This window comes from Amblyomma americanum, chromosome 8 (assembly GCF_052857255.1).
Source record: "Amblyomma americanum isolate KBUSLIRL-KWMA chromosome 8, ASM5285725v1, whole genome shotgun sequence".
Taxonomy (NCBI): Eukaryota; Metazoa; Arthropoda; class Arachnida; order Ixodida; family Ixodidae; genus Amblyomma; species Amblyomma americanum.
In genome coordinates, this window is record NC_135504.1 from 161,097,670 (window position 1) to 161,111,623 (window position 13,954).

Below are 13,954 nucleotides of genomic sequence, written 5' to 3' on the forward strand. Positions count from 1 at the left end.
CGCGCGCACTCACTTCCCCCCACGTGTGGACGCCGCTGGTCGCCGACCTCATGGAAACAGTTGAGGCACACTGACGCCAACCTAGGTTTCGATTCATTTTACAGGGGTTATTACCTTTGTTTCGGCATTTGGGAAAACATCCGATTTGACAGAGGAATAAAAACGGGAAAAAAATGGCAGGGGACCGATATAAAACCGTTCTTCGGAGCTACGGAAACGCGACAACGGGTTCACTCTCCTTATCCGTTTTACTCTGTCGACTAAACTGCCCAGAATGTACATCATCCCACTTGCCTTCGCGGCCATTCTCTTGCCTTTGCGCCTACACGGGAGCCAAAAGTTTTTGGACAATAACCCAGCACTCGGCGCCTATCAAGACGTCATTAAGGTGAGGCTTTCAGCGAAACACTTTAATTATTTCGTAACACAAGTCGTGCTCTAAGTTCACATAGGGGAACTCAGCGCGTGCTCTTTTTTTTTCTGGCGTAAGTGCGAATAGAAACACAGAAACATCTTTTTGTGCGTGACCTGCTTTATAAGATTTCATTTTTTACTTTCCCGACTCCCGTGCGGTCTATTTGGTTTTTGTGTGCGCTCATGTTTATGCGTCCGTACATCCACTATTGCTGACATGTACGCACCTATGCTATGCACACTCTGCTCCTACTCTGCAACTGCGCTTACCTATGGACAGGCGCACCTGTGCAAACAGCGAATGTGCCGAGATCGGCCGTTGTACATGTACATATCGCTTTACACATCGGCTTCCAACTGATCTCACCTCACCCATGCTGGTTTCAGCTCACCTAGACAAAACTAGGAGCACCTATGCATATACAAATATAGATGATAGCTCAGAAGAATAGATGGGCGGCTATAGTAGCTCTTTCAAGAGAAGAAGGAGACTATACCTCCTCTGTACAGAAACAGGTCCAGAAGTAGCACTGATTAACATGAAAGTTCTTTAAAAGTGCCTAGTAGTTACTAGCTACCTCGCTGCACCAACAGCTCAATTTTAGTTTTTTCATTGAAATCCATTAGCGCTACGTTCTGTTCTGGAGCTGTGTTGACGAGGGTAGTGCAAAATATAGGTATATCTTGTTTACAGCCCACTCTCAGGTTTCGTTTTCACAGTCCTTATTAACAACGTCTCCTCCAAATAAGTCATTTCTTAATGTTCGTCTCCTCTGTAATCATGACTCTATTTATGTGTACTTTGCCAACACTCTCGTGAGCCCGATGACTGACCATGGCATATTTTTAACCTTTGACGGACCGGCGCACTTACGAAATGACAGTTATAAATCAATGAACCCCCCTTCCCTTCAATAAAGCTCCAAATTCGACTGGCTGGTATTAATAGTTTCAAGAGTAGAGATTTAAAAAAATTGCGACCGGAGGCCACAAATCAGGGCAGCACGAGAGAAGAACGGGACCACCTCCCCTCCTGCAGTCCCCCTCAACCCAAGCGATATTTTCTCTGTCAGAGCGCTACAACGAGAGCGATTTTTGTCGAGAAACAAAGTGTAAGAAATGGAAGCTTTCAACTAGATTAAAGCAATTGCACGCTGTCGGGATAGTTGACTTAACATTACGATGGTGCACAGCGCAAAAAGAACGGCGCCCACGAGCGCTTTGTGTGTGTTCTCTTCTGGTCTTTTTCCGCTCTTTTTGCACTGTGTGCTTTCATAAAGCTGCGAACTGGACCAGCTAATTCCAACCGCTCCCTCCATAAATCTCTACCTGACCTCATTCAGGGACAAGCTATATAGCAGGTGTCCAAGCTTGAGATGAATGGATTGAGATGAATAGATTGTTCGGATAAATCTTGCAGCAGGTCTGTATTTTCTGATGCCTTCTACTACACAGTATTGTAATGGATGTTACCGTAAAATGTCATCTATGTCTGCTGCTGCCTTGTAAACGGCTCAAGGAAGCAGTCAAGTTGTAGGCAGCACCTTTTAGCCCTGGAGACCGTCCAGTATTCTGGTAAATAAATAATTGAATTGAATGTAACCACGCTTTGAAAAAAAAACGGAGTGTTCTAGCCGAGTGAAATCAACTGACGGTTGTTCATTGTCACGTGGCCTAGTCTTCACTATTTTTCGTTTTTCTAAGTTAAATAATTAGTCAATACTGATTATCTAAATTTTTAATATTGTCTTCGGGAGCATAATGTGAATACAGGTGTTGTAGATCACCTCTGAAAACAGCTAGGAACACTCTTTCCACCATGGTATGCTTTACGTAGCCTTGTCTGCTTATTGGGTGTCAAAGAAGAATATCACGTGACCAGCTGTTACCTCACATAACTTCTTCAGTGCGCATGAAAATCCTAATCCGGGAGAGCACTGCAGGCAGAGGCGGATTTTGTTCTCTGAGCCTCGTTTCGGGACCTTGAAGTGGCACCGATGTTACATGCAAGATTGTTTTTTGCTTTCCGAGTTATAGTTTAAAGCCGGTAAAAATGCACCTTATATAAACGGTGGAACATCCCACAAATTTCAGTCAGCAGTTTTTGAAGACCATCTGCAACTACTGCTTTTACCCTCTGTTCCTGAATCCAATAAATAAAATGTTAGCTGATCAGTCTTTACCAACTAATAAGTTTTGGAGAACAAAAATACTGCCCACAACGCCAGGCAACTCTGAACAGATCTCTGTAGGATTCGTAGTGCTAGGACACTCTGTGCTTTTTTTATAAAAAAAGCTTGGTCAGATTAGCTGGGGCACCGCTATATGCCCCTGAATTTACCACCTCCATAGAAAATGCGCTGAAAATTTTTTTACTGCCAGCCAAGTAGAAATAGACACGTGTGAAAGGTAACAGTTGGTTCGATAAACGCTCTAAAAAAAGGTATGATGATATGACCCAATGGAGGTCAAATACTGACTTCTAAATCGCAATATTTGCTTCAGTTTCGAGCCAAGTGCCCCTGCCTTTATGCGAAAACCTTAGTTCCCGTGCGGTTTAGCTCCTTCTTTCGGCAAGAATCTGAGCCCTGCCGAAATATGATTCCTAATATTGCAAGATCTGCACTTATTTATTTATTCTGGGCCAGAGGCGTAAATACAGAGGGGAGTGGCTAAAATATACAACAATCAACAAGAAATGCAGTTAAACGTTATAAAAGAATTTCTGCTAATGATGAAATGTCAGCTAAATATTATCTAATCATACACTGCAGAGAGACGTTGAAATGCAGGGTTCTCCTAATCATACAATGTTAGCTAAACAGTTTCGAAACAGTTCGTTATTATTGATAGACACAATTTCAGCAGGAAGGTGGTTCCATTCGCGAGATGTAAGCGGGTTATGTGACCAAAAAAAGTTTTTGTGGTACAACGACCCAGACCAACTTTATCAATGGGATCAAAGCGATGGGAGCGATATAGCGGTTCACGAATCAGCTCGATATGCAGTATGGGATGGGGGAAAAGTTTATGAACTAATGCTGAGCGAGAAGTTTTCCGGCAAGACGCTAAAGACGATGGCTCAAGGCTATTTGTCATAGTTAATATTCTGGCTGTTCATTTTTAAATATAAAGGATGAAGAAGTGCAATTGTTTTGGACAAACTTAAGAGAATGGGTTAGGGTGACATGAGCGGGATCCCATACGGATGACGTGTATTCAATTTCCGGGCGTATAAGGGTCTTAAAAGCAGCAACTTAAGGGAAGATGGAGCAGTGGAAAATTTACGGCGGTGGTAACCTAGCATGCGATCACCATTTCTGATAAAATAATTAGAGACTAGCCCAGAATGAATAACCTTTAATATATACTACGAGGTACCTGCAAGCGCAAACGAATTCCAAAGCAGTGCTATTTATGTGGTAAGTCGTAAAGCCGGAATCTGTACGAGATACGTCCAGGACTTTGCATCTTTTAGAATTAAGTTCCATGAGCCAAGTATTAGAAAAGTTTACTATAACAGTTAAGGCATTCTGTAGCGTCATTAGCGTTCCTTAGTTCGCGGGAAATAACACAGTCATCAGCAAAAAGGTTAATATTAGAAGGCGCAGTGGAAGAAAGGCAATTTATGTAGATAAGGAAAAAAAAGAGACCCACGCACAGATCCTTGCGGTACACCAGAATGCACATGGGTTATCGGAGAGTTATGGCCGATAGCCGCAACAAATTGTGAGGGATTAGTAAGGAAACATTCAGTTCATTTCTGAAGACGGTAATAAGTATTCAGTGGTTTCAATTTGTAAGGAAAGAGCCGGTGGGAAACCTTGGCGAAGGGATTAGAGAACACATTCTGGGGCAAGTTGGTGCATAGCTTGAGTAGATGAAGCGCGCAAAACACAGCACACAGCCAAGGAATAGCACGACACAGCCGCTACTTAAAACAAGGGAACGAAAGCCTGCCTGTTTAAGCTTTTGGATGTGTGTGTGAAAGCTTTCATCTACTTTGTGACTGCATGATTTCATTAGAGCGGATTCAAGGCACATGGTGGCCATGGCGCGATTTCCAGTGGGTCGAATCGCACGGCAACAATGCTTTATGAGCACGGGGAAGATACATCAGCAAACACCTTCGTCAGTAAAGATTATGTCAATAAAGTCTGTAACGTGGTTTCTTTGGCTAATTCGTAAGAAAAAAAAACAAAGCATTGGCATTCTGTTCAATACCAGATCAAATGACCTAGGCCATTTGCGAGTAAGTCAAGAGTGATTGTTTAGGCAATATAATTGAAAATCGCCAGCGTACCTAAACGTCTTGAGTACTTTGCCTTCGGTTCTGTTCTCTTAAGGTTCTGTTAAGGAACGCAAGAAAGATGTTGCACAACGCGGGAGCGACGTGCGAACTAATACATATTGCTCTTTTTTGAGCAGACATTTAAACTTTGAAAGGAAGCGCCCGTAGAAAAGAGATAAAATTCTAAAAGTGTCATGAAGTTATCTACACATATACCAGCAGTATTTTGGAATGAAGTCAGGGTCTTTGTTTCGATGCAATCCAAGATAGCTGCCAACAGCTCCACCAGAGGAACAGCGAAAAACACATCAACCACATCTAGAGAAAAAATACAACCCAGTGACTTGTTGTCCCGCAAATATTCAATGTCTTCAAGCCTGTTCCTGACGCCAAATGGATCTTATAGAACCAATGTAATGAGCTGTTTTAGAAGGTAGCGGCTAACCTGAATTTGCCAGGCACCTATTTCGCTATAGCTATACCGCACCCATACCGTTGTACGTCACACTCGCGGTATTACAGGACGTGCTACGTCCACCGCTATGGACGAGGGTGGCGCTGGTGAACACTCTCAAGCTTAGCTTACACGCAAAACATAAATACCCACGAAAGCTGCAGATTGGACAGCCGTCGCCATAGCTCAGTTGGTAGAGCACCGGACGCGATATTCGGAGACCGTGGGTTCGGATCCCACCGGCGGCATGGTTGTTTTTTCTGCTGCTTTACACGTAATTTTCTTTAAACCAATTGATTGGCATTAAAAATTGAAAAAAAATTAGAAACATTCCCCTATGCACCTTGGTTTCGGTCACTGTTGGCTTCCTTAATATATTTGTCAAACGAGCCCCTCACTTCATTTGTGCTGTCTGCTAATATATATATATATATATATATATATATATATATATATATATATATATATATATATATATATATATATATTCTCTCGTGATGGCACTGTTGTTGAGGTAGGTATGGAGCGCACAAAGGTATATATATATATATATATATATATATATAATCACCAAAAATTGAAGAAACATAACAGGATTTAATTCACGACGTTTCGGCTGGAGGACCAGCCTTTTTCGAGTGTAGTACAGCGTTTGAAACACGCAGTTTTTATAGAGAATGCACGAGGTACAAAGTTTACAAGTTTACAGCAAAGCACGAGTGTTCTGAACTCGTCCTGCCGCGGGCCCCTAATCGCAGACATGGTTCGAGAAATTGGCGATTGATAGACAGATTCAATCAGCGCGCCACCGGGTTCAACAAATGACTTATTGAATTGTGTGCTCAGCACCGAAATGTGTTCTACATCTTTCACTCGCTGGACGCATTCCCCGCTACCAGGGTCCTAGCTGCTAATGGCGTGCACCCAAGTTTGGGGGAGTGTCGTTGCTCGCCTGGAATGTCTTCAACGTTATCCTCAGTGCTCGCCGGCAATACTTGGCCCCATGGCAAGATCACCTACCATCAGAGAAGATTCACCGACCCACCATGGAGCACAGCACCCGAATAGCTGCCAGCTATTTTGAGGTCACAAGCAAAACCAATGAAGCCGGGGCACCCACAACAGCGGATTTCCCGACCATTGCGGAAGCTGAACAGATAATTAAAAATAAACGGACAGCTGGGTTGCAGAACCGCCGTCAGAAGTGTCACCCGAAAAACACGTCAAGAATTTCCAGTGATGCCGGACGCACGAGCGAAAATACGATCACTTACCAAGCACTTCTACCCACGCCATCACAAATATCACCGCACTGCACCATGTCTGCAAGCGCCACCGAACCATCAAGAGTTCCGGCACCAGACACTACCACCAGGAACCCATACTCAGCACCAAACCACCCGACACCCGCTGTGGTGGGCGACACGTCACCGGTTGCCACTCCGACAAACCCAGAATCACGGAGGATTCCCATATCAACAGCAACAGAACCAACTCCGGGCTCCCAACAAGCTTCCGTCACCCTGCAGAACTTCGGTCACGAGGTCGCCACGCCGAATCAGACGACGCTGTGGCTCAGCCCAACGGCTCAAGCTAAAGCAAAACTGACAGGCCGACCAGGCTCACGCGCCCACCATTTCTCCTTCTGCTAATGTCACACGCTCTAGGAATTTTTTAAAATTAAGAATAATGACTGACAAGCTAATCAGGCATGAGCTCCACATAAAATCTCTTCAAATATATCTTAAGTCAGAAACTGTACCGAAGGGACTTCTCGTATCCCTATCGCCATCCATGAGTAAGCTTTCAGAATCCCATCGAGAAGCATGGAGCAAAGAACTACTTAAGGCTTCTTTAAACCTTCTGAAAATAACAACTGAGCACTTTAGACAGATGTTAGCATCAATAATACTCGAGGAGAGGCGGGCGCGTCACAGCATGATACTCTCAGCATCTGAGACAGCTGAGCTTGAGGTCTTTCAGTTGGGCAAAATTAAGCAAATTTGGACGAAGAAACTTAAAAAATTCTCTCGTGATGGCATTGTTGTTGAGGCAGGTATGGAGCGCACAATTGTATTGCAACTGGCAACGCACATATCCCCACCCGACAATAACAACGAAACGATAAACGAACATACAACCACATTAGACCGAACACCTGGAGAGCCACACCTTCCGGAAAATATAATCAACCTATCAAGCTCACAACTCACTCCCGATGAAAAGTCCCTTTTATCACGCGGCCTAAAATTCTGCCCGAATAATGGGCGGTATAATGAATACCAATTACTCAAGGATCTGGATGACTTTTCCCGAACACTTAGACTACGGGAATACTTTTTCGACAAACCAAGCCAAAATAATGCTTGGTGCCCGAAATCTCAGGAACAGTGGACACCCAAAATTGGCAGAGATAAATATCTAGACCTATATATTAAAGCGGTACAGGAGGACATATTGCAGGCCTTCGGGACACGAAAATTTGGCCCACCCAACCTCACAAAAAAACAACGTAACGCTTCGGACTCACTCGGGAAACGAACCGACATCGTCATTAAGCCCGCCGACAAGGGGGGACGTATAGTTATTTTGGACAAAGATGATTATATTCAGGAGGCCAACCGCCAACTCAACGACTCAAAATTCTATAAGAAACTGTCATCAGACCCCACCTCTGAACACCAGAAGATCATAGCAAAAACTCTGAATAAACTAACCGATGAAGGTAAATTACCATGGCGAATAAGTAAGGCGCTCACGCCAAAAAATGCCTCCACGGGGCGCTTTTATATGCTTCCGAAAATACACAAAGAGAACCATCCGGGGCGACCTATTGTTTCTGGTGTCGGCACACTGACAGAACCGATCTCCGATTACATCGATTCCCTCATCAAACATATACCTCCGAAACATTCATCTTACATACGAGATACTAGCCACTTCCTGAGAGAATTATCCGATGTCACCTTCCCTCATGGCGCTCTCCTAGTTACCATGGACGTGGTGTCACTTTACACTAATATCCCCCATGACGACGGAATACAGGCCATGGTCGGAGCCTGTAAAGAACACAGAATCCTAGACTCTCCCAGTCCAAGTGCCATCGAAACGGTTGCAAATTTGGTCCTTAAACTTAACACTTTCGAATTCAATAACTCATATTATCTTCAAACGAATGGTACGGCTATGGGCACAAAAATGGCACTAAATTACGCTAACATATTTATGAACAAAATTGAATCAGACTTCCTTTCCTCATATCCAACCAAACCGGCTTTTTACAAACGTTTTCTTGATGACATATTCATAATTTGGGCAGAGACAGAGGAAAAACTAATTCAGTTTATCACCTCATTCAGCAACATACATCCAAATATCTCTCTCACACACACGTACTCAACTAATAGCATTAACTTCCTTGATGTGCTTGTTCGTGTTGACAGGGGTGCATTAATCACTAGCGTTTATAAAAAAACCCACAGACAGACACCAGTATCTTCATTTCAACAGTTGCCATCCACGCCATTGCAAAACTTCAATTCCGTACTCACAGGCTATCCGATTCAAACGCATTTGCTCTCGAGCAGAAGATTTTCAAAAAAATGCTAAACACATGGGCGAAATTCTTAAGAAACGGCGCTACCCGCCCTCAATAATCGACGATGCCATTAAAAGGGCGGAAGTGACTAACCGTAATCACATCCCTGCGGAATCCCCGCCAACACCGCATCGCTCTAATCTAGTACTGACATTCACAGACAACCTACCGAATATTAACAAAATCCTTCAAAAACACTTCAATATCATAGAACAAAGTGAGCGGCTCTCAAACATTTTTCCATTGGTCCCCCGGGTAACATACAGAAGGCCAAAAAATTTACAAAATCACCTTGTGCACTCAGCAGTTAATAAACCGAGGCCGGTGGGTTGCACACCTTTGCGGAAAGAGCAGATGCCAAGTTGGCAAACACATGCAAACCACAGCACTGACTAAAAGTACCCATTCAGATTTCAAACATGTCATCCGAGAGGACTTAAACTGCGATTCCAGTAATGTTGTTTACATGCTCGAGTGTGGCGAATGTCAGATGCAGTACATTGGCCAAACAGACAATTCCTTCCGATTAAGATTTAATAACCACCGCTCACACACTCAATCTCTCCCTGGCCTCCCACTATCGAGACACCTCCGCGATAAAGGCCACGAGTTTGACAAACTTAAAGTAACCATATTGCAGAGTAGCTTTAAAAACACCCGGGAGCGCGAACAACGCGAATCATACTTTATTTTCAAATTTAACACAGTGCAAAAGGGCATCAATGAAAACCATGGCACCCTATCGTCTCTTTCGATGGCAGAAACTAAAGAAAATTTCAACCCTATTAGACAAAGTACCACCACTGACCGAGTCGTCTGAGGTCATACCCCTGTTGCATATCAGTTTCGGCTTGTTTCCATCTGCCGTTCAACTCATTCTTTGGTCCCGCGAGGGCCATATGTCCCCTTCTCTTTCTTCTTTTTTTGTCATTTTTATATATATATTTTATTTTTTGAAATTTCTCTGTGCTATATCTCTTGTTTTTTTGCATTCCTGTCAACAAGCCTTTCCATCTGTTCCTCCTATGGGAAGCTCATCTGGTTTTAGCGGCTCGCGTGTCACCATGTGGAGCCACTTTGGGCGGTCTCAACCTGTTCCGCCTCCTCCGGGCCATCTTCCGGAGCCGCACGGGGCCGCACACTCGCGGCCAGAGGCATACCGAAACCCACAATTGGCGGACGCATCCCTTCTTTTGTTAAGCCCCACCACGTTTCTTCTTTGCTTTCCCCTTCTTCTCTGCTTTTGCTTCTCTCTCTCTTTTTCCTTTTTTCTTTTTTCTTGTCGCAGTAGCCGCGTACGCACCCAGCTCGGCCTCCCTCTTTCGCTTCGTGTGTGCGTGTGTGTGTGTGTGTGTGTATGCAGTGAGTTCACGGGTGCGCGACGCGGCACCTTTGATTCCCTAATATGCCATCGGTGTCAGTTGTGTTCCGTTCTCCCGGCCGCCCCCTCCCCCTTTTTCTTTACTTTACTTTTCTTTATTTCTTTTCTTTTTAAGCCTTCTGTGTGTCAAGTCCCATGCTATAAGAACACGCGCCCATGCACTCTATGGTCAATCTTGAAAAAGATCGGTCCTCCGATCGAAACGTCGAGTCAAATAAAAATGTTTCTTTAAATGAAGCGCATACTTCGATGTATATTATTTTAAGCAGTCAAGTACCTCATGTTTTCACAGCTATATATATATATATATATATATATATATATATATATATATATATATATATATATATATATATATATATATGCATGCTTGAAATTTGCCAAATAGTACCACACAGGTTGTTTATTACATGTGGCCAGTACGCTTTCGCAAGCATTCTCCGGAATATACAAGTCTAAGAACTGACGCTTGTTCTCATTCTATCTTCCAAGAGTGAATTTCAACCTCTTTCCGGGCCCTTTAACGCTACCTTAACTGTATTAAAACCAAACAAGTGCAGTAAAGAGATCTCTTTTTAGAAAGTTTGAGAATTTATTAAAAAAATGTATTAAAAACTTACAACTCCAGAGAATACAGAAAGAGGTCACATAGTTAAGCACTGATGTGCGAACTCTTGAAATAAAATGCAAAAAAACAATTAAATGAAGCAGATTATATATCGCTACAAAAATGTTAGCAAGATACAAGAGAAATGTAATAGAACTGCATTAAAAACAAATATACTGACTTAATATTGAAGATCGCAAGGGGTGAGCAGAAACCAAATAGATATAAAGAGGATTCAAGGAATATCATGACAAATGAATAGTAAAAATGACTGACGGAAATTTACACTTAAATGAGGACACAGATGACACAGTTTTCATAATATAAGCAATGAATTTCATATTTTGATTAGAGAGAACCCGCTCCCCTGACTCCCATAGTTGGAACTTTTAGTAGCGCAATGCAGCTCTCGTGGGGCTCTGCTTACTCACTTTTTGGATGTGGATGTACTAAGGAAGTTTACAGTTTATCACATGAGAAACAAATACTCTAAAATTGAATGCTGTGAGGTCTGAAATTCGGATGTCAAGTACAGTGCAGTGTGGTAGTGGAGGGATCCAGTTTAGACCGAGTTATTATACGAACTCATTTTAAACCAGCCAGAAGACGCGGCACAAAGGAAGAAGCAAACAAGACGAGGCTGGACTAACAACTGAAGTTTTATTGAAAGGAAGAAAACAACGAAGACTCGCACTGAGATGCGCGCGCACATAAGCCGTATCAGTGAAAGGGCACACAAAAAAATTTTTCAATGTCAGGGTCTTACTAACAAGTTATCTAAAAAGGCAAATTCCTTAGCGTGAAGGTTTACCGATGGCTTAGCCACACACGTGTCCTTAGCCTTAGCAGTGTAGAAGGCTTCAACTATCTCGCGACAGATTTGTTTTTCATTTCTATAAACTACAGTAGTGTCGCTGAAGTCAGGCGTGCAAAGAGACAGATCATCGTCCGATTTGCATTCTCGAGATTGCACGTGCAACGCCAGATTAGAGTTCGCCTTCCCAACCAGAGAGTTAGAATGCTCCGTCAGGCGCACATTTAGACATCTGCCCGTCTGCCCGTAGTAGCATCGACCACAAGGCAGCGGAACGCGATACACCACATTCTTCCTGCAAGGGGTGAGCCGTGTCTTATGTGACACTGTGCATCGGGAACGATCACTTGATGTTTTATCAAGCCTCCTTTTTACGCTGGCGCACAAGCCTCCTATCTTGTTTTTAGCTGTGAAGACAACGCCAACGTCATACTTCGCCGCAAGTTTCTTGAGTCGGTGTGAAACATCATGGAGGTAGGGAAAGGCGGCCACCTTTTTTCGCCGCGCCTCCACGTCAGCATCTTCCGGCCCCGTGTTGCTCTTTCTCAAGCGAGTCAAAACACGTTCAGACAAGCGGGCAAGGTGGGCAGTTGGAAACCCAGCTGCCATTAATTTTGAAAGCTGCTGCGAGAATGAGTCCTCAACGCGGTGATGGCAAGACTTACGTAAAGCGGACTTGATGCATGCGACTACCAAGCCATCCTTTACCAACCTCGAGTGGTCAGACTGATAGCTAAGCAGAGGCTTCCCTGACCTGGGGCTGTAGCCCCAACACACGTGATCGTCCCCAAAGCACAGGTCTAAATCAAGAAACTGCAAATGGTTATCTTGAGGAAATTCAGACGTAAAAGACAAGCCCTGACCGCCCTCCTTGAACATTCCTAGAACATCTTGTGCCAACCTATCAGAGTCATCCTTGCCTAAGAAAATCAAGTAGTCATCAACGTAGCGAAACGCTACTACGCCGATGGCTTCCAAACCAGGCTGTAAAGCAGTGTCAACTTTGGAAAGAAAAATGTCGCTGAGCAAAGGTGCGACCTGTGACCCTATGCAAACGCCTGACCTCTGGACGTACATGCTGTCTTGCCAACAGACAAACGTGGAGTTGAGGTAAAAAGACAACAGCTCCATGAAGCTAGCCACCGATACTCCGCACGCATCAATGAAATCCTGTTCATCATTATCCACTGTGATGCAATCTTGCACACACCTTAGAAGTCTGTCCTGTGGCAATGAATAGTAAAGGTCCTCCACATCGATGCTCATTGCTGAGCACGTGCCCGGGTTCTTGTCCATAAGAAACTGGATCACAGTAGAAGAACTTGGAATCAAAAACGGATCCTGAACTTTCAGCGTCTTCAGGTGCCTCTGCAGGAACCCGGAAATCTCGTACTGCCAGGTGCGACGTTCTGAAACAATAGTCCTGAACGGAATGTCCACCTTGTGCGTCTTCGCCGTGAAGAAAACGTCCAAATGGGCTTCTGAGGCCGCCTTCACCCTTGAACTCAATGACCTCAGATTGTGATCATCAAGCCATGCAATAGCCTTCTTCCTGTAAGATGATGGCTTTGCTTTAACCTTCTAAAAATTCTTGGCAATCGCAGCCGAGGCCTTTTCAGAAAAGATGCCGTTGGGCACAACGACAAAGAAGCCTTCCTTGTCAGACACCAGCAGACGCAATTGGTTGTCAACCAGGTAGTCACACACGGGTTTCGGTCTGTACTGTGGCCTCTGCTCACGTTTCCGTGCCGCTATTACGTCCATGGCTTCAGTCAAAAACCGACTCTTCTCATCTTCCGGAACGTGACGAGCAATGTTCCGAGACATCGCCAAAAGATCAACTGGACTTACGTCAGGTTGCAGACAGAACTTCGGCCCACGCTCCAAGATGCGCTTGTGCCGTACATCTATTTCCTCGTCTCCCAGGATTAGCAGTTTGCCCTGAGCAACCGTGCGCCTCTTCTGAGCAGGCAGCGTGAGGCGTACAGTCTTCCACATGAACTCCGTTATTCCGTCGGCCGTCTTGCTCCAGTCTGCCAGTTGTCCTCTCCGTCGAGTTCCACCGTTGCTAACACAGTGCGCGCGTAACATTTCCCTGTAAAGACGGGCTTGCCTCCACCACTCCGAAGCCAAGATGCGGCTTATTCTACTCGAATGGCCCGGGGAAGGCTGCAACCAACCACACAGGGACTGGACATCAGGAGGGCAAATTTGGTGCTTGGCATACCATGACGCCGTCCGGGCTCTACAGATGCAGAGCGCTATCATAGCCACCAACACTGACGGGTTATGTACGTTGAAAGTGACACATGGAAAAGAGCCCAAAGAACTAGAAATGAAATTCAACAAGGTTGAGGACTGGGCGAGTTGGTACGTACTCATTTTAAACCAGCCA

General features: G+C 44.3%; 1 protein-coding gene across 1 annotated transcript in view; it reads left to right on the top strand.

Moving 5' to 3' along the window:
- Window positions 1-240: 240 nt before the first annotated feature.
- Window positions 241-13,954, top strand: part of LOC144100743 (uncharacterized) — a 39,638-nt gene continuing 25,924 nt past the window's right edge. The window contains exon 1 of the mRNA XM_077633573.1: window positions 241-388. Coding sequence (XP_077489699.1) covers window positions 275-388 — 114 coding nt within the window. The 5' untranslated portion in view covers window positions 241-274. The remainder of the gene's footprint in view (window positions 389-13,954) is intronic.